Genomic DNA, 19,768 nt, shown 5'->3' on the forward strand with positions numbered 1-19,768 from the left:
AACGATTGTATATTTTAGGGTAGTAAGTGATAAGATTAAGATTACGTTAATGATTATATGTCGGTGTAATCCCTCATTCGTCCAGGCGTGTTCCATAGTAGAAAAAACTTCAGTTGTAGTCATCTGGACTCAGTTAGAACTTCCAACTGAGTCCAGATGACTACAACTGAAGTTAATGATTATAGTTAAAATAATGTCTAAAACTCCATACTTTTATGTGAACTTTTGCTCCTTTTGCTTCAGGTTATTGATCTATGGGAAATACTGCAGTCACGTGGAGACGGCCATCGCCACACTGGACAACATCTGTAAAGACAGAGAGGACGTCCGCATGAAGCTCGAGGTGAAATATATATCTTTGCAATAATAAGATCAGCCTCATTCTTTACTGTCTGTCTGTGAGTGGTCAGACACCGCCCTCGTGTGTACATCTGAGGTACTGCAGGAAACATACTGTGTTGTTTTTCTGCTTTGGTTCATTTATATGTGTTTAACAGCTCATTGAAACCATTGAATGTACAAAACATGGTGAATTGATGAGTTAAGTTGTGAGTTTTACAGTTTTGGAATGAGCTTGATCTATATCAGAACGAATCAAACAAACGTAATAAATGTATTTGTGTGGAGCAAAAGAGCAGTCACCTTGCAGAGCTGAACAGAAAGTTTGAAAATCAAATACTGAAACACAGTCATTGTTAAATAAACCACAAGCAGACTAACCAATATTTAAAATAAATAAGCAAATGGAAATCTATTATGAGACCACATGGCAAGATGAAAGAAACTACAGTTTTTTAATTGTGTTTTTAAATTATGTTTTGTGTCTTTTCTCAGGAATGTTCGAAAAGAGCAAACTACGGGAAGTTTACCCTGCGAGATCTTCTGGTTGTTCCTATGCAGCGAGTTTTGAAGTACCATCTACTTCTACAGGTACACAACAATCAAGATTTAGTGTATCAAGATAGTATTTCCCCGCATTTTCATCACACGTCTGACAAATGGAATAGACACATATATATTTCAGCTTTTGACAGCCAAATAATTCTCTGTCATCTGTGTTTCAGTCTTTTCCATTCATATCTATCATTCTCTTTTGAACCTTTTCTGTTATATGACGTCAAGACGAGCCATTCTGAATGACAAAAAGAATATAAACTTGAAGCAAAAGGCCTTGACTAAATGTGCAGATGACAGACAGAGCCCATCAGGGAGTTTTCAAGCCGTCAACGCCTCATTCACTGTCACGCCGCCTCTCAAAAATGTGAAGCAGCGTCAAATGTGTCCACCGGGGGTGCTCTTGACCACATTTGAGTCCATCCTGGGGCCCCTGAGATTTGGCTGTCTATCACGGCTGCTTCATTATGGCCCCCGCCTTGTGAGTAATTGCCGTTTTATCGAGATGCTCAAGGAGAAGTGACAGAGGAATGATGTAAGGCTGGACGAGAGCAGCGGCAGCACAAAGCAGGTGTATTTATATGGAGAGATCTGCAAGTACAAGGTGAATTAGAAGCACTGCTCTCTCTATTATAGTAACTTGATTATTATTAAGGTCATCTAAGTTACACTAGTGTCAGTGTCATCCACGCTATTAACATCTTTACATTTCGTGTTCCATTTCATCTCTATGAGCACGTGTGTTTTTAACCTTAAAGATACATATCATACTGCAATACTATGTAATTGCCATTCATTTATGTCTTTTTGATCCCACTTTGTACAAAGCACACTGTGTTTTAACTTGGCAGAAGATAGATTAATGTGTAGCACTCTTGACTCGAGTTCTTCAAATGTAAGAGGAATTTAAGTAATTGTTGTTGTGTGACGGGGCGAGACGGTCTTCAGTCATGTTTGTTTTTACTCACTGATGTGTGAATGTGACTGAACAATACATTAAACACTGACATTAAACTGCGACATAATTCTGAACTAATCCTAGACTAGAAAAAGACTAGACCAAGACTGGACTGGGACTGGACTGGGACTGGGACAGGACAGAACAGAACTAGAACAAGACTAGAACTAGAACAAGACTAGAACTAGAACAGGACTAGAACTAGAACAGGACTAGAACTAGAACAGGACTAGAACTAGAACAAGACTAGAACTGGAACAAGACTAGAACTAGAACAAGACTAGAACTAGAACAGGACTAGAACTAGAACAGGACTAGAACTAGAACAGGACTAGAACTAGAACAAGACTAGAACTGGAACAAGACTAGAACTAGAACAAGACTAGAACTAGAACAGGACTAGAACTAGAACAAGACTAGAACTAGAACAGGACTAGAACTAGAACAAGACTAGAACTAGAACAAGACTAGAACTAGAACAAGACTAGAACTAGAACAGGACTAGAACTAGAACAGGACTAGAACTAGAACAGGACTAGAACTAGAACAAGACTAGAACAGGACTAGAACTAGAACAAGACTAGATATTTCACATTTATCTGCTAATTAAACCACCACTAAAACATTTGCAGACATGTTTTAACACATTTCTGCTGGATTGACTATCATTATCAGGCTACAACAAAAATGTAGACATACATTCTTGTCAATAAGGCCTAATATCGCCCCTGCTGAAGTTGTGCCTCGACCACACTAAGACCCACTTGTCTTGTCACTTGTCTCCTCATTGCTTTTCCTTCTTTCACCTCAAACCCACCACGACACGACTCTGTAACTCCATCTTCTGTAACTCCCATCTCGGCCCCGTGGCCCCGCCCTCCCCCCTGTATCTCCTCCGTGTGATGAATAGTCCCCTGTCGCGCAGACTACTGATAATAATGCCCCGGTTGAGCTTGACTGACACAGAGGATTTGAGCGGTGGCAGTGGACGGATAGCTCCCCCCCCCCCCCCCCCCCCCCCCCCGCGCTGTGTGTTCGGGCCCGGTGTGGAGGACATGCATGGCCTCCTCCCTTATCCCGCTCGGCCCGCTCTAGATGTCTTGTTTACGCTGCAGCCGAGCGCCGGGCCAGCAATTTCAAGATGGGGCTCACACCTGAGATAGCCGACCGCATACGCCGCTATCTGATGCATTTCCCCTGGACTGGATTCTTTTCCCAATTACATTTTTTTCATTTCGTATCTAAAGCCACTGAATCAACAGTTTGTACCTCCATGTGGGGAGTGACAATTCTCCTTAATATTCTTGCTTTTACTGTTTTAGGGACATGTCACTGTAAATCTGTAACTATTAGATTATCTGTAGATGGATGGCCAGGATATGAAGTCAATTTCTCATTATTTTACCCCGTAGACTTGTCAGAATATGAATAGCCTTATCATTGCGGCTGATTTTCCCTAAAACGCTTGAACGAAATGAGCCCCAATTCAAACCAAAGCTGTTTCTGAACGCTTTAAAGTGCAAACAAAATGGCTGTGAACTTGAGTAGTTTTAATCTCTGCTGCCTGATTTAAGTGGTCACGAGCTCTACACGGGGAAATCTGGAAATCTGATTGAAATTGCGCCTATTGGAGTCTGGAACGGGAATTATTTGGGTTTTGACGATTCTTCTTTAAAAGCTCAAGCTGATTTAACAAAAAATGAGTTTAGGGATTTGTCATAAAGTAAGAAAAACTGTAATCCGTTTAAAGGTCCTATTTTATTTTAGGGTCATTTTTGTATTTGTTGGTTTGGAGGACAAACCCTGATTCATCCCAGAATGGTTGATTTGACTGGACATTACAACATTCAGGTTCTGTTTAACAGGTCTTGCAGTCACATTGTGTTTTTGTCAGTTGTTGAACAAAAAGAAATAGATAAATAAAAGGTCAGATAAGACTCGATGGAAACTAACCAGCTGTGTCGTAACTTATGTCCACGACGCGATTATTTTCAGTCCAAAACTTGACATGCTTTAATAATGTTGCAGTTTATAAAGTTTCCAATGCATATTTTACATACAATTATAGATCTTATGCTCATTTTAAAGATGAGTTTCCTTCCCAGAAAGTCTATTGTAGCGTTGCCTGGTGGTCGAATCAGCAGCAGCAGCAGCAGCACATATTATGCCAGGCTTTGTGCCAACCTCAGCATTGTGACATTGACCCCTGGCTCCAACAAAGTGCTGAATGTCCTCCCTGTTCTTCTCCCTTTTAAAGTTACACTGTCCTAAACAGTAAATGTACCTTTGAAACCTCAAAGTGGTTGAGCTTCATAACGATTCACGAGCTCTCTATTAATAAAAAAAACAGTTTGACCACAGTACAGAGGATTGTACTGTAAAAATATACTGAATATAATTTGTCTTTGTTCAATAGGAGCTGGTGAAACACACACACGACTCCATGGACAAGGGCAATCTACGCAAAGCACTGGACGCAATGAAGGTACAGAAAACATATGAGGAATACAGATACTTAAGGGATGAAAGGTAGTTGTGTCTGTTGTGTCGTTAAAGTGATCAAACTTGAGATAATAAGTCTAAAAACTGTACAATACAATCAAAAACCCAGCTGTAAACTCAGAGTATCTAACAGCGATGCAGTGCGATGGGAGAGAGTACTTTTATTATGCAGTAGCTTTGCGGTAAGCCACATCCTGTACTTGCAGTAGATCTCCATTATTGTGTATTCTGTGGGCGCAGGACTTGGCTCAGTACGTGAACGAGGTGAAGCGAGACAACGAGACGCTCCGAGAGATAGATCAGTATCAGAAATCCATCGAAAACCTGGTAAGTCCCGCGCAGTTCACCGGCCCTTATCCCGGCCCAAGCTGCGGTGGAAAAGCGGAATACCCCAATGATCATGCACACCTCTAAACTTCCTTCTCTCCTCTTTCCTCTTTCCTCTTTCCTAGAACCAGCCGCTGAAGAAATACGGCAGGCCCAAAGGAGACGGGGAAGTGCGGGTGTCGTCTGTGGACAAGCGAGCCAAACAGGATCGGTGAGATGATTGACAGGGAGATTGTAAAACTGAAAAACAGGCAGAACTGCAGAACTAAAAGGAAGGTGCTGAGGATTTAAATGTGCCACACGGGGCATTCTCTCTTATACAAACATGTGGTACAGCGCTGTGCAGGAGACTGAATTGTTTCAAATGAATAATCGAGTGCTCTACAGTCAAATATCTGTCAATAAAAGCATGTGGTTTGGAGCAGTGGACAAAATATATACTTTTGTAAGAGATGGAACTGATTCAAAGTCATACATTTAATACTGAGAGTCATATTTATCAGTTTTTATTAAGACAAAAATAAGTGAAAATGTGATTATTATTTGATGTGATCATGTAAAACTTCTGTGGAACACTTTATCTTGACAATTTTTCTGCACTTCATTTGAAAACGAGTAAAATATAAAAGAGGAGATTGTGATATTTCTAGACTTTCATTATGACATTGCTGTTTTTCACACTTTACCCAATGTGTGAAATGCGAGGAAACATTTAAGCACCAAAATGTCATCTATACCTTTGATGCATTTGACAGTTACGGTCTCCACCTTTTTCACACATGTTCATTACATAATTTGCATATTCTTAAGATACTTGCTTCCTACATATTCCATCAGCATATAGGAAAAGGAAAATGTGTACAAAGCCTAATTTAGCTGAAGGAATAAGAATAATAAAAACACAATTTGAAGCATTAAAGTAGCTTGGATTTGAACAAATTCAGCAGTACATAGACTTTTCATAACTAATTGAGCGATATTGACAGAAATGTATAGCTCAATATTTTCTGCGCTATGTCGAAAATTACGTTCATGTTATGGTTGCATCAGGAATGTTCTAAAATGTCGCTTTTGTGTCTTAGTTGAGGTTCAAGGGCAGAAATATCACTTTATACTCGTTTTTATTACACTTGGCGTTTCTGTCTCTTTTTTTGTAACGTAATTTAGAATCGTTTACACCAATTGACGATATACTCAATATTTTAATTTTGCAATTTTATACATTATATATGTTTCGATATATTGCCCACCTCTAACTAATAGTCAATCGCACACGCACACACACGCACACACACACACACGCACACACACACACACGCACACACACACACACACACACGCACACACACACACACGCACACACACACACGCACACACGCACACACGCACACACGCACACACACACACACACACACGCGCACGCACACACACACACACACACGCGCACACACACGCACACACGCACACACACACACACACACGCACGCGCACGCGTACACACACACACACGCGCACACACACGCACACACGCACACACGCACACACGCACACGCACACACACACACGCACACACGCACGCACACACACACACGCACACACACACGCACACACGCACACACACACACACGCACGCACACACACACACGCACACACACGCGCACGCGTACGCACACACACACACACACACACACACACACACGCGCACGCACACACGCACACGCACACACGCGCACACACGCACACACGCACACGCACACACGCACACACACACTGAATATACTGTGTGATAAGAAATCTAAACTTTTTTTGATGCGGTTTTTGAATCAGACCCTGGAGAACCTACATCTCCCACTTGTATCTCCTTTTGTATCTCCACACTTCACCGCCGCGTTCTCCTCCTTTGATCGATGGTGCTCGTCACCTTTGACCCCCCGCGCACAAAAGCCGACCACGACCTGCTCCTCCGCCGCCATGACCGCACCTCTCCTCTCCGCAGGCACATCTTCTTGTTCGACGCCGCCGTGATTGTCAGCAAGCGTCGCGGAGATAATTACGAGATGAAGGAAGTAATCGACCTGCACCTCTTCAAGATCACCAACAACCCCACCTCGGACAAGGAGAGCCGCAAGGTCAGGCGCCGCATTACCGCTCGCACTTCTTATTCAGCTCAATAATATATGGCTTGACTTTGAGCGAACCGTACAATTCTACTATAGGAATTGCACAGTCGCTGGGTCATGGAAGTATTTTCTGCCCTCTTGAAAGAAAGTCATGGAAAATTCATGTTATGGTGGATGGCAGGCTGGTGGTTGCCTCAGACTTCACAGGGATACGTCTCCCCTGTGAGTCTTCGCAGTGTACCTGCCAAGACACATGTTTTTTTTAAACTTCACATCTGGCCTTGGGAAGATATCGTGGTATATTTTCAGTCTTTTTGTTTCGTTCTTGAGCTGGATGTGGAGAACAATGTAGCTATTAGTGGGTATACTGTGTTTTTATTTGCTACAACTCAAAGGACCAGGTGTAGAAACCTAAAATAACTATCTATTTATATGATAAGATAAAGAAACTGTATTATTTGGTGTTTCAAATGAGACTAAGACGTCAAAATTGGGATTAAACTGTGACTAGACCTTGGACTAAACCAGGATTTGAACAGGACTGAGCCAAGTCTACAGCAGAACTAAACCAGGATCAAACAAATCAAAGTGTAAAGTTGAAATGGACGTGGCGAACAATTGTCCAGTGCCTTTAATCTACTTGCTTTGATTGGCTGCTGATTCACATCGACTTCACTTTGACAGAAATATGTCCCTTTTATCACCACTTTGCAATCACATTAGCGCATGATTCTCAGCTTTTTGGCAGCACTCAAACCCTACGAACGTTACATAAGCGCCGTGTTAAGTTTTGCATGTAGTTTGACAGTCATGAACAGAAATCACTTGTTAACACGGTGTAGAATGTGAAGCGTCTGCAGCACAAAACGGGGGAATATCTTGCTTCACTGCGTTCGGAATCGCTTCTTTATGGCCAAAGCTGGACCAGTGACTAACCCAATTAGGAACATTACACTGCGTTGTAATGAGCAGCCGTAACCATCTATCAAATAAATGTAGATTCGCAAAATGGGCTAAACCTAAGCTGTCATCGTGCATGCTACTCCTAAAATAATGAATGTTTCCATTTCAACAAATCCCTCAATAGAAAAGGCTTCTTAAATAATTTGGTGCACGCTTGTTCCAGCACATGTTTTACATCTTCTGGTTCATTTGGGACAGAAACGGTGTCAGTTTGCCGGAGTCTGCCTCTTCCCAGATGGTGCTATCATTAAACTGCGCTTTGGGCCAGGCATTCACGGGCACACAGTGAATACTAAGTGCCAAGGGGTGGGAAATATTGCCAATCAAAATGAGGAATGAGATGCCAGGACTCAATGATTTGGGTAATAATGAGTCTGTAAACAGGGAGCGTTACACACGTCCCATTCATAAACATGTTTAGAGCTCGTTTGCAGACACTCACTTTGAGACAATAGACTTAATGTGGTTTGACACTTTAACAGAACAGGTTTGAAAAGGTGAATGTATAAGAAATCACAACCCATACATGAGTTGACTTAAAGGGGAGCAATGATGCAAATAAACATGTCTCACGTTTTAATTCATAATTGCTCACACACCGTAACTGGACTCATTTTATTGCTGTCACTGTAAAGATGAAAACGGCTAACAATCCGTCCAGAAGCAATCCATTCATTTGAATGTAGAAGAGCTGCTCTATCACTTATTGTTCAAATACTACAAGAGCAAACACGGATATTAGGAGTTACTTTGTGCCAAGTACAAGAAATGGAGAAGAATAAAGTGTTCCAATGGCCCAAATTACTATAAATATTCAAGAATTCTCACGGTAGCTGCGCGCTAAATTCTACTGCGATGCTACAGCGCTGCGGCCTGCTGTGTCGTAACATCTACAGAACACCATGGCAACAACCTTCATTAATACCTCCTGCTGGGAATTTACTTGAAATTGTTTTAGGAACAAATTAGAAGAGTGAAAAAGGTGTTTCAACTGAGCATTTAGCTCACAGCCTAGAGATATAATACTGGTATTATGATTGAAAAAATAAATAAATGGCAGTGTAAACTAAACAGATAAAATTAACCTGAACTAACAGTAGCCTAAAGTTTTAGTTCCATAAATGCATTTTTAGTACCAGTTTCATTGTCAATAAATAGATAAATAAATCTTCTCAGCTCCCTCTGTCTCTCCTCTCCTCCTCTCAGCTCCCTCTGTCTCTCCTCTCCTCCTCTCTGCTCCCTCTGTCTCTCCTCTCAGCTCCCTCTGTCTCCCCTCTCCTCCTCTCAGCTCCCTCTGACTCTCCTCTCCTCCTCTCAGCTCCCTCTGTCTCTCCTCTCCTCCTCTCAGCTCCCTCTGACTCTCCTCTCCTCCTCTCAGCTCCCTCTGTCTCTCCTCTCCTCCTCTCTGCTCCCTCTGTCTCTCCTCTCCTCCTCTCAGCTCCCTCTGTCTCTCCTCTCCTCCTCTCTGCTCCCTCTGTCTCTCCTCTCAGCTCCCTCTGTCTCCCCTCTCCTCCTCTCAGCTCCCTCTGTCTCTCCTCTCCTCCTCTCAGCTCCCTCTGTCTCTCCTCTCCTCCTCTCAGCTCCCTCTGTCTCTCCTCTCCTCCTCTCAGCTCCCTCTGACGCTCCTCTCCTCCTCTCAGCTCCCTCTGTCTCTCCTCTCCTCCTCTCAGCTCCCTCTGCCTCTCCTCTCCTCCTCTCAGCTCCCTCTGTCTCTCCTCTCCTCCTCTCAGCTCCCTCTGACTCTCCTTTCCTCCTCTCAGCTCCCTCTGACTCTCCTCTCCTCCTCTCTGCTCCCTCTGTCTCTCCTCTCCTCCTCTCAGCTCCCTCTGTCTCTCCTTTCCTCCTCTCAGCTCCCTCTGTCTCTCCTCTCCTCCTCTCAGCTCCCTCTGACTCTCCTCTCCTCCTCTCAGCTCCCTCTGTCTCTCCTTTCCTCCTCTCAGCTCCCTCTGTCTCTCCTCTCCTCCTCTCAGCTCCCTCTGTCTCTCCTCTCCTCCTCTCAGCTCCCTCTGTCTCTCCTCTCAGCTCCCTCTGACTCTCCTTTCCTCCTCTCAGCTCCCTCTGACTCTCCTCTCCTCCTCTCTGCTCCCTCTGACTCTCCTCTCCTCCTCTCTGCTCCCTCTGTCTCTCCTCTCCTCCTCTCAGCTCCCTCTGACTCTCCTCTCCTCCTCTCAGCTCCCTCTGTCTCTCCTCTCCTCCTCTCAGCTCCCTCTGACTCTCCTCTCCTCCTCTCAGCTCCCTCTGACTCTCCTCTCCTCCTCTCAGCTCCCTCTGTCTCTCCTCTCCTCCTCTCAGCTCCCTCCTCCTCTCCTCCTCTCTGCTCCCTCTGACTCTCCTCTCCTCCTCTCAGCTCCCTCTGACTCTCCTCTCCTCCTCTCTGCTCCCTCTGACTCTCCTCTCCTCCTCTCTGCTCCCTCTGACTCTCCTTTCCTCCTCTCAGCTCCCTCTGACTCTCCTCTCCTCCTCTCAGCTCCCTCTGTCTCTCCTCTCCTCCTCTCAGCTCACTCTGTCTCTCCCCCTCTCAGCTCCCTCTGTCTCTCCCCCTCTCAGCTCCCTCTGTCTCTCCTCTCCTCCTCTCAGCTCCCTCTGACTCTCCTCTCCTCCTCTCAGCTCCCTCTGACTCTCCTCTCCTCCTCTCAGCTCCCTCTGTCTCTCCTCTCCTCCTTTCAGCTCCCTCTGTCTCTCCTCTCCTCCTCTCAGCTCCCTCTGTCTCTCCTCTCCTCCTCTCAGCTCCCTCTGTCTCTCCTCCTCTCAGCTCCCTCTGACTCTCCTCTCCTCCTCTCAGCTCCCTCTGTCTCTCCTCTCCTCCTCTCAGCTCCCTCTGTCTCTCCTCTCCTCCTCTCAGCTCCCTCTGACTCTCCTCTCCTCCTCTCAGCTCCCTCTGTCTCTCCTCTCCTCCTCTCAGCTCCCTCTGTCTCTCCTCTCCTCCTCTCAGCTCCCTCTGACTCTCCTCTCCTCCTCTCAGCTCCCTCTGACTCTCCTCTCCTCCTCTCAGCTCCCTCTGTCTCTCCTCTCCTCCTCTCAGCTCCCTCTGTCTCTCCTCTCCTCCTCTCAGCTCCCTCTGACTCTCCTCTCCTCCTCTCAGCTCCCTCTGTCTCTCCTCTCCTCCTCTCAGCTCCCTCTGTCTCTCCTCTCCTCCTCTCAGCTCCCTATGTCCCCCCTCTCCTCCTCTCAGCTCCCTCTGTCTCCCCTCTCCTCCTCTCAGCTCCCTCTGTCTCTCCTTTCCTCCTCTCTGCTCCCTCTGTCTCTCCTCTGCTCCCTCTGTCTCTCCTCTTCTCCTCTCTGCTCCATCTGTCTCTCCTCTCCTCCTCTCAGTTCCCTCTGTCTCTCCTCTCCTCCTCTCAGCTCCCTCTGTCTCTCCTCTCCTCCTCTCAGCTCCCTCCTCCTCTCCTCCTCTCAGCTCCCTCTGTCTCTCCTTTCCTCCTCTCTGCTCCCTCTGTCTCTCCTCTGCTCCCTCTGTCTCTCCTCTCCTCCTCTCAGCTCCCTCTGTCTCTCCTTTCCTCCTCTCTGCTCCCTCTGTCTCTCCTCTGCTCCCTCTGTCTCTCCTCTCCTCCTCTCAGCTCCCTCTGTCTCTCCTTTCCTCCTCTCAGCTCCCTCTGTCCCCCCTCTCCTCCTCTCAGCTCCCTCTGTCTCTCCTCTCCTCCTCTCAGCTTCCTCTGTCTCTCCTCTCCTCCTCTCAGCTCCCTCCTCCTCTCCTCCTCTCAGCTCCCTCTGTCTCCCCTCTCCTCCTCTCAGCTCCCTCTGTCTCTCCTCTCCTCCTCTCAGCTCCCTCTGTCCCCCCTCTCCTCCTCTCAGCTCCCTCTGTCTCCCCTCTCCTCCTCTCAGCTCCCTCTGTCTCTCCTTTCCTCCTCTCTGCTCCCTCTGTCTCTCCTCTCCTCCTCTCAGCTCCCTCTGACTCTCCTCTCCTCCTCTCAGCTCCCTCTGTCTCTCCTCTCCTCCTCTCAGCTCCCTCCTCCTCTCCTCCTCTCTGCTCCCTCTGACTCTCCTCTCCTCCTCTCAGCTCCCTCTGACTCTCCTCTCCTCCTCTCTGCTCCCTCTGACTCTCCTCTCCTCCTCTCTGCTCCCTCTGACTCTCCTTTCCTCCTCTCAGCTCCCTCTGACTCTCCTCTCCTCCTCTCAGCTCCCTCTGTCTCTCCTCTCCTCCTCTCAGCTCACTCTGTCTCTCCCCCTCTCAGCTCCCTCTGTCTCTCCCCCTCTCAGCTCCCTCTGTCTCTCCTCTCCTCCTCTCAGCTCCCTCTGACTCTCCTCTCCTCCTCTCAGCTCCCTCTGACTCTCCTCTCCTCCTCTCAGCTCCCTCTGTCTCTCCTCTCCTCCTTTCAGCTCCCTCTGTCTCTCCTCTCCTCCTCTCAGCTCCCTCTGTCTCTCCTCTCCTCCTCTCAGCTCCCTCTGTCTCTCCTCCTCTCAGCTCCCTCTGACTCTCCTCTCCTCCTCTCAGCTCCCTCTGTCTCTCCTCTCCTCCTCTCAGCTCCCTCTGTCTCTCCTCTCCTCCTCTCAGCTCCCTCTGACTCTCCTCTCCTCCTCTCAGCTCCCTCTGTCTCTCCTCTCCTCCTCTCAGCTCCCTCTGTCTCTCCTCTCCTCCTCTCAGCTCCCTCTGACTCTCCTCTCCTCCTCTCAGCTCCCTCTGACTCTCCTCTCCTCCTCTCAGCTCCCTCTGACTCTCCTCTCCTCCTCTCAGCTCCCTCTGTCTCTCCTCTCCTCCTCTCAGCTCCCTCTGTCTCTCCTCTCCTCCTCTCAGCTCCCTCTGACTCTCCTCTCCTCCTCTCAGCTCCCTCTGACTCTCCTCTCCTCCTCTCAGCTCCCTCTGTCTCTCCTCTCCTCCTCTCAGCTCCCTCTGACTCTCCTCTCCTCCTCTCAGCTCCCTCTGTCTCTCCTCTCCTCCTCTCAGCTCCCTCTGTCTCTCCTCTCCTCCTCTCAGCTCCCTATGTCCCCCCTCTCCTCCTCTCAGCTCCCTCTGTCTCCCCTCTCCTCCTCTCAGCTCCCTCTGTCTCTCCTTTCCTCCTCTCTGCTCCCTCTGTCTCTCCTCTGCTCCCTCTGTCTCTCCTCTTCTCCTCTCTGCTCCATCTGTCTCTCCTCTCCTCCTCTCAGTTCCCTCTGTCTCTCCTCTCCTCCTCTCAGCTCCCTCTGTCTCTCCTCTCCTCCTCTCAGCTCCCTCCTCCTCTCCTCCTCTCAGCTCCCTCTGTCTCTCCTTTCCTCCTCTCTGCTCCCTCTGTCTCTCCTCTGCTCCCTCTGTCTCTCCTCTCCTCCTCTCAGCTCCCTCTGTCTCTCCTTTCCTCCTCTCTGCTCCCTCTGTCTCTCCTCTGCTCCCTCTGTCTCTCCTCTCCTCCTCTCAGCTCCCTCTGTCTCTCCTTTCCTCCTCTCAGCTCCCTCTGTCCCCCCTCTCCTCCTCTCAGCTCCCTCTGTCTCTCCTCTCCTCCTCTCAGCTTCCTCTGTCTCTCCTCTCCTCCTCTCAGCTCCCTCCTCCTCTCCTCCTCTCAGCTCCCTCTGTCTCCCCTCTCCTCCTCTCAGCTCCCTCTGTCTCTCCTCTCCTCCTCTCAGCTCCCTCTGTCCCCCCTCTCCTCCTCTCAGCTCCCTCTGTCTCCCCTCTCCTCCTCTCAGCTCCCTCTGTCTCTCCTTTCCTCCTCTCTGCTCCCTCTGTCTCTCCTCTCCTCCTCTCAGCTCCCTCTGTCTCCCCTCTCCTCCTCTCAGCTCCCTCTGTCTCTCCTTTCCTCCTCTCTGCTCCCTCTGTCTCTCCTCTTCTCCTCTCAGCTCCCTCTGTCTCTCCTCTCCTCCTCTCTGCTCCATCTGTCTCTCCTCTCCTCCTCTCAGCTCCCTCTGTCTCTCCTCTCCTCCTCACTGCTCCATCTGTCTCTCCTCTCCTCCTCTCAGCTCCCTCTGTCTCTCCTTTCCTCCTCTCTGCTCCCTCTGTCTCTCCTCTCCTCCTCTCAGTTCCCTCTGTCTCTCCTCTCCTCCTCTCAGCTCCCTCTGTCCCCCCTCTCCTCCTCTCAGCTCCCTCTGTCTCTCCTCTCCTCCTCTCAGCTCCCTCTGTCTCCCCTCTCCTCCTCTCAGCTCCCTCTGTCTCTCCTTTCCTCCTCTCTGCTCCCTCTGTCTCTCCTCTGCTCCCTCTGTCTCTCCTCTTCTCCTCTCTGCTCCATCTGTCTCTCCTCTCCTCCTCTCAGCTCCCTCTGTCTCTCCTTTCCTCCTCTCTGCTCCCTCTGTCTCTCCTCTGCTCCCTCTGTCTCTCCTCTCCTCCTCTCAGTTCCCTCTGTCTCTCCTCTCCTCCTCTCAGCTCCCTCTGTCCCCCCTCTCCTCCTCTCAGCTCCCTCTGTCTCTCCTCTCCTCCTCTCAGCTCCCTCTGTCTCTCTTCTCCTCCTCTCAGCTCCCTCCTCCTCTCCTCCTCTCAGCTCCCTCTGTCTCCCCTCTCCTCCTCTCAGCTCCCTCTGTCTCTCCTTTCCTCCTCTCTGCTCCCTCTGTCTCTCCTCTGCTCCCTCTGTCTCTCTTCTCCTCCTCTCAGCTCCCTCCTCCTCTCCTCCTCTCAGCTCCATCTGTCTCTCCTCTCCTCCTCTCAGCTCCCTCTGTCTCTCCTCTGCTCCCTCTGTCTCTTCTCTCCTCCTCTCAGCTCCCTCTGTCTCTCCTCTCCTCCTCTCAGCTCCCTCTGTCCCCCCTCTCCTCCTCTCAGCTCCCTCTGTCTCTCCTCTCCTCCTCTCAGCTCCCTCTGTCTCTCCTTTCCTCCTCCTCTCCTCCTCTCAGCTCCCGCTGTCTCCCCTCTCCTCCTCTCAGCTCCCTCTGTCTCTCCTCTCCTCCTCTCAGCTCCCTCTGTCTCTCCTCTCCTCCTCTCAGCTCCCTCTGTCTCTCCTCTCCTCCTCTCAGCTCCCTCTGTCTCTCCTCTCCTCCTCTCAGCTCCCTCTGTCTCTCCTCTCCTCCTCTCAGCTCCCTATGTCCCCCCTCTCCTCCTCTCAGCTCCCTCTGTCTCCCCTCTCCTCCTCTCAGCTCCCTCTGTCTCTCCTTTCCTCCTCTCTGCTCCCTCTGTCTCTCCTCTGCTCCCTCTGTCTCTCCTCTTCTCCTCTCTGCTCCATCTGTCTCTCCTCTCCTCCTCTCAGTTCCCTCTGTCTCTCCTCTCCTCCTCTCAGCTCCCTCTGTCTCTCCTCTCCTCCTCTCAGCTCCCTCCTCCTCTCCTCCTCTCAGCTCCCTCTGTCTCTCCTTTCCTCCTCTCTGCTCCCTCTGTCTCTCCTCTGCTCCCTCTGTCTCTCCTCTCCTCCTCTCAGCTCCCTCTGTCTCTCCTTTCCTCCTCTCTGCTCCCTCTGTCTCTCCTCTGCTCCCTCTGTCTCTCCTCTCCTCCTCTCAGCTCCCTCTGTCTCTCCTTTCCTCCTCTCAGCTCCCTCTGTCCCCCCTCTCCTCCTCTCAGCTCCCTCTGTCTCTCCTCTCCTCCTCTCAGCTTCCTCTGTCTCTCCTCTCCTCCTCTCAGCTCCCTCCTCCTCTCCTCCTCTCAGCTCCCTCTGTCTCCCCTCTCCTCCTCTCAGCTCCCTCTGTCTCTCCTCTCCTCCTCTCAGCTCCCTCTGTCCCCCCTCTCCTCCTCTCAGCTCCCTCTGTCTCCCCTCTCCTCCTCTCAGCTCCCTCTGTCTCTCCTTTCCTCCTCTCTGCTCCCTCTGTCTCTCCTCTCCTCCTCTCAGCTCCCTCTGACTCTCCTCTCCTCCTCTCAGCTCCCTCTGTCTCTCCTCTCCTCCTCTCAGCTCCCTCCTCCTCTCCTCCTCTCTGCTCCCTCTGACTCTCCTCTCCTCCTCTCAGCTCCCTCTGACTCTCCTCTCCTCCTCTCTGCTCCCTCTGACTCTCCTCTCCTCCTCTCTGCTCCCTCTGACTCTCCTTTCCTCCTCTCAGCTCCCTCTGACTCTCCTCTCCTCCTCTCAGCTCCCTCTGTCTCTCCTCTCCTCCTCTCAGCTCACTCTGTCTCTCCCCCTCTCAGCTCCCTCTGTCTCTCCCCCTCTCAGCTCCCTCTGTCTCTCCTCTCCTCCTCTCAGCTCCCTCTGACTCTCCTCTCCTCCTCTCAGCTCCCTCTGACTCTCCTCTCCTCCTCTCAGCTCCCTCTGTCTCTCCTCTCCTCCTTTCAGCTCCCTCTGTCTCTCCTCTCCTCCTCTCAGCTCCCTCTGTCTCTCCTCTCCTCCTCTCAGCTCCCTCTGTCTCTCCTCCTCTCAGCTCCCTCTGACTCTCCTCTCCTCCTCTCAGCTCCCTCTGTCTCTCCTCTCCTCCTCTCAGCTCCCTCTGTCTCTCCTCTCCTCCTCTCAGCTCCCTCTGACTCTCCTCTCCTCCTCTCAGCTCCCTCTGTCTCTCCTCTCCTCCTCTCAGCTCCCTCTGTCTCTCCTCTCCTCCTCTCAGCTCCCTCTGACTCTCCTCTCCTCCTCTCAGCTCCCTCTGACTCTCCTCTCCTCCTCTCAGCTCCCTCTGACTCTCCTCTCCTCCTCTCAGCTCCCTCTGTCTCTCCTCTCCTCCTCTCAGCTCCCTCTGTCTCTCCTCTCCTCCTCTCAGCTCCCTCTGACTCTCCTCTCCTCCTCTCAGCTCCCTCTGACTCTCCTCTCCTCCTCTCAGCTCCCTCTGTCTCTCCTCTCCTCCTCTCAGCTCCCTCTGACTCTCCTCTCCTCCTCTCAGCTCCCTCTGTCTCTCCTCTCCTCCTCTCAGCTCCCTCTGTCTCTCCTCTCCTCCTCTCAGCTCCCTATGTCCCCCCTCTCCTCCTCTCAGCTCCCTCTGTCTCCCCTCTCCTCCTCTCAGCTCCCTCTGTCTCTCCTTTCCTCCTCTCTGCTCCCTCTGTCTCTCCTCTGCTCCCTCTGTCTCTCCTCTTCTCCTCTCTGCTCCATCTGTCTCTCCTCTCCTCCTCTCAGTTCCCTCTGTCTCTCCTCTCCTCCTCTCAGCTCCCTCTGTCTCTCCTCTCCTCCTCTCAGCTCCCTCCTCCTCTCCTCCTCTCAGCTCCCTCTGTCTCTCCTTTCCTCCTCTCTGCTCCCTCTGTCTCTCCTCTGCTCCCTCTGTCTCTCCTCTCCTCCTCTCAGCTCCCTCTGTCTCTCCTTTCCTCCTCTCTGCTCCCTCTGTCTCTCCTCTGCTCCCTCTGTCTCTCCTCTCCTCCTCTCAGCTCCCTCTGTCTCTCCTTTCCTCCTCTCAGCTCCCTCTGTCCCCCCTCTCCTCCTCTCAGCTCCCTCTGTCTCTCCTCTCCTCCTCTCAGCTTCCTCTGTCTCTCCTCTCCTCCTCTCAGCTCCCTCCTCCTCTCCTCCTCTCAGCTCCCTCTGTCTCCCCTCTCCTCCTCTCAGCTCCCTCTGTCTCTCCTCTCCTCCTCTCAGCTCCCTCTGTCCCCCCTCTCCTCCTCTCAGCTCCCTCTGTCTCCCCTCTCCTCCTCTCAGCTCCCTCTGTCTCTCCTTTCCTCCTCTCTGCTCCCTCTGTCTCTCCTCTCCTCCTCTCAGCTCCCTCTGTCTCCCCTCTCCTCCTCTCAGCTCCCTCTGTCTCTCCTTTCCTCCTCTCTGCTCCCTCTGTCTCTCCTCTTCTCCTCTCAGCTCCCTCTGTCTCTCCTCTCCTCCTCTCTGCTCCATCTGTCTCTCCTCTCCTCCTCTCAGCTCCCTCTGTCTCTCCTCTCCTCCTCACTGCTCCATCTGTCTCTCCTCTCCTCCTCTCAGCTCCCTCTGTCTCTCCTTTCCTCCTCTCTGCTCCCTCTGTCTCTCCTCTCCTCCTCTCAGTTCCCTCTGTCTCTCCTCTCCTCCTCTCAGCTCCCTCTGTCCCCCCTCTCCTCCTCTCAGCTCCCTCTGTCTCTCCTCTCCTCCTCTCAGCTCCCTCTGTCTCCCCTCTCCTCCTCTCAGCTCCCTCTGTCTCTCCTTTCCTCCTCTCTGCTCCCTCTGTCTCTCCTCTGCTCCCTCTGTCTCTCCTCTTCTCCTCTCTGCTCCATCTGTCTCTCCTCTCCTCCTCTCAGCTCCCTCTGTCTCTCCTTTCCTCCTCTCTGCTCCCTCTGTCTCTCCTCTGCTCCCTCTGTCTCTCCTCTCCTCCTCTCAGTTCCCTCTGTCTCTCCTCTCCTCCTCTCAGCTCCCTCTGTCCCCCCTCTCCTCCTCTCAGCTCCCTCTGTCTCTCCTCTCCTCCTCTCAGCTCCCTCTGTCTCTCTTCTCCTCCTCTCAGCTCCCTCCTCCTCTCCTCCTCTCAGCTCCCTCTGTCTCCCCTCTCCTCCTCTCAGCTCCCTCTGTCTCTCCTTTCCTCCTCTCTGCTCCCTCTGTCTCTCCTCTGCTCCCTCTGTCTCTCTTCTCCTCCTCTCAGCTCCCTCCTCCTCTCCTCCTCTCAGCTCCATCTGTCTCTCCTCTCCTCCTCTCAGCTCCCTCTGTCTCTCCTCTGCTCCCTCTGTCTCTTCTCTCCTCCTCTCAGCTCCCTCTGTCTCTCCTCTCCTCCTCTCAGCTCCCTCTGTCCCCCCTCTCCTCCTCTCAGCTCCCTCTGTCTCTCCTCTCCTCCTCTCAGCTCCCTCTGTCTCTCCTTTCCTCCTCCTCTCCTCCTCTCAGCTCCCGCTGTCTCCCCTCTCCTCCTCTCAGCTCCCTCTGTCTCTCCTCTCCTCCTCTCAGCTCCCTCTGTCTCTCCTCTCCTCCTCTCAGCTCCCTCTGTCTCTCCTCTCCTCCTCTCAGCTCCCTCTGTCTCTCCTCTCCTCCTCTCAGCTCCCTCCTCCTCTCCTCCTCTCAGCTCCCTCTGTCTCCCCTCTCCTCCTCTCAGCTCCCTCTGTCTCTCCTCTCCTCCTCTCAGCTCCCTCTGTCTCTCCTCTCCTCCTCTCAGCTCCCTCTGTCTCTCCTTTCCTCCTCTCTGCTCCCTCTGTCTCTCCTCTGCTCCCTCTGTCTCTCCTCTCCTCCTCTCAGCTCCCTCTGTCTCTCCTCTCCTCCTCTCAGCTCCCTCTGTCTCTCCTCTCCTCCTCTCAGCTCCCTCTGTCTCTCCTCTCCTCCTCTCAGCTCCCTCTGTCTCTCCTCTCCTCCTCTCAGCTCCCTCTGTCTCTCCTCTGCTCCCTCTGTCTCTCCTCTCCTCCTCTCAGCTCCCTCTGTCTCTCCTCTCCTCCTCTCAGCTCCCTCTGTCTCTCCTCTCCTCCTCTCAGCTCCCTCTGTCCCCCCTCTCCTCCTCTCAGCTCCCTCTGTCTCTCCTCTCCTCCTCTCTGCTCCCTCTGTCTCCCTCTCCTGCAGTGGGACAGTGGAGAACTGGTGCTTCTCTGCAGTGAATGAGGTGTTTCAGGGAGAAGATGCACTTCTGTTACTTCTCTGTCACAGTGGTCACTTCTATCGCAGACTGCTCTCTGCATATTGCGTACCGATGCACTCATGTAACCCATTTACCCTGAAAAGCATGCGGGAAGGGGTGGATATGAATGCACACGCAGCATATTCAGATATGACAGGCTTTATATCACCAAATGAGCAGTCAGTTTGAGGAGTTGGTTGGTCACGGAAAGGGAGGAGACAAGCCCAGTGGGACAGAACCAATGGAGCGGCAGAGGGGCTCGGAGAGGGACAGAGCACATGTTACAGGGCCACGGCTCCTAAACCCAAGGCAGACGTGTGGGAGACCAGGGCACGGAGAGACAGACTGCTCCACTCCTCTGCTGCTTGTATGTAGAGATTAATCCCGTGTTGGCGCTGGCTGTTTGTCTGTTTCTGAAAACACGTCCATTGCGCGTAATGTGTAATAAAATTCTCGCCCACCCCCCACCATGGCTCAGTGCCACCCCCCACCTGCCCGGCACGGCTCAGCGCCCTCCCCAAACTGCCGCGGCCCACACTTTAAGAAGCTCTGCTCTATAGAGATAAATAACTTAATATCTTTTGATTAAAACTTTCATAAACCTGACCAATCTGTGTCCCCAGATACAAGGTAAACAAATATAGCTTTTGCTGGCAACAATGTTAATGATGATTTGTTCTTGATTACATAAACATCGGACATGATGTCCACATTGTTTATGTTGTACTTTGGTGATTTGTTCTTAACACAATTATCCAATCTGAAAGCAGAATGAGCCTCATGAGTCTCTCATTTGGGTTGGCAG

At 51.1% G+C, this 19,768-nt stretch overlaps 1 protein-coding gene across 1 annotated transcript in view; it reads left to right on the forward strand.

The window, feature by feature from the left end:
* LOC140364421 (guanine nucleotide exchange factor VAV3) overlaps nucleotides 1–19,768 on the forward strand; it is a 127,674-nt gene that overhangs the window by 76,549 nt on the left and 31,357 nt on the right. The window contains exons 9-14 of the mRNA XM_072450540.1: nucleotides 244–343; nucleotides 835–930; nucleotides 4,269–4,337; nucleotides 4,595–4,681; nucleotides 4,807–4,892; nucleotides 6,678–6,810. Of these exons, the coding sequence (XP_072306641.1) occupies nucleotides 244–343; nucleotides 835–930; nucleotides 4,269–4,337; nucleotides 4,595–4,681; nucleotides 4,807–4,892; nucleotides 6,678–6,810 (571 nt within the window). The remainder of the gene's footprint in view (nucleotides 1–243; nucleotides 344–834; nucleotides 931–4,268; nucleotides 4,338–4,594; nucleotides 4,682–4,806; nucleotides 4,893–6,677; nucleotides 6,811–19,768) is intronic.

Source organism: Eucyclogobius newberryi, unplaced genomic scaffold (genome assembly GCF_026437365.1).
Source record: "Eucyclogobius newberryi isolate DKJ021-1_F unplaced genomic scaffold, fEucNew1.0.hap1 SCAF_18, whole genome shotgun sequence".
NCBI lineage: Eukaryota > Metazoa > Chordata > Actinopteri > Gobiiformes > Gobiidae > Eucyclogobius > Eucyclogobius newberryi.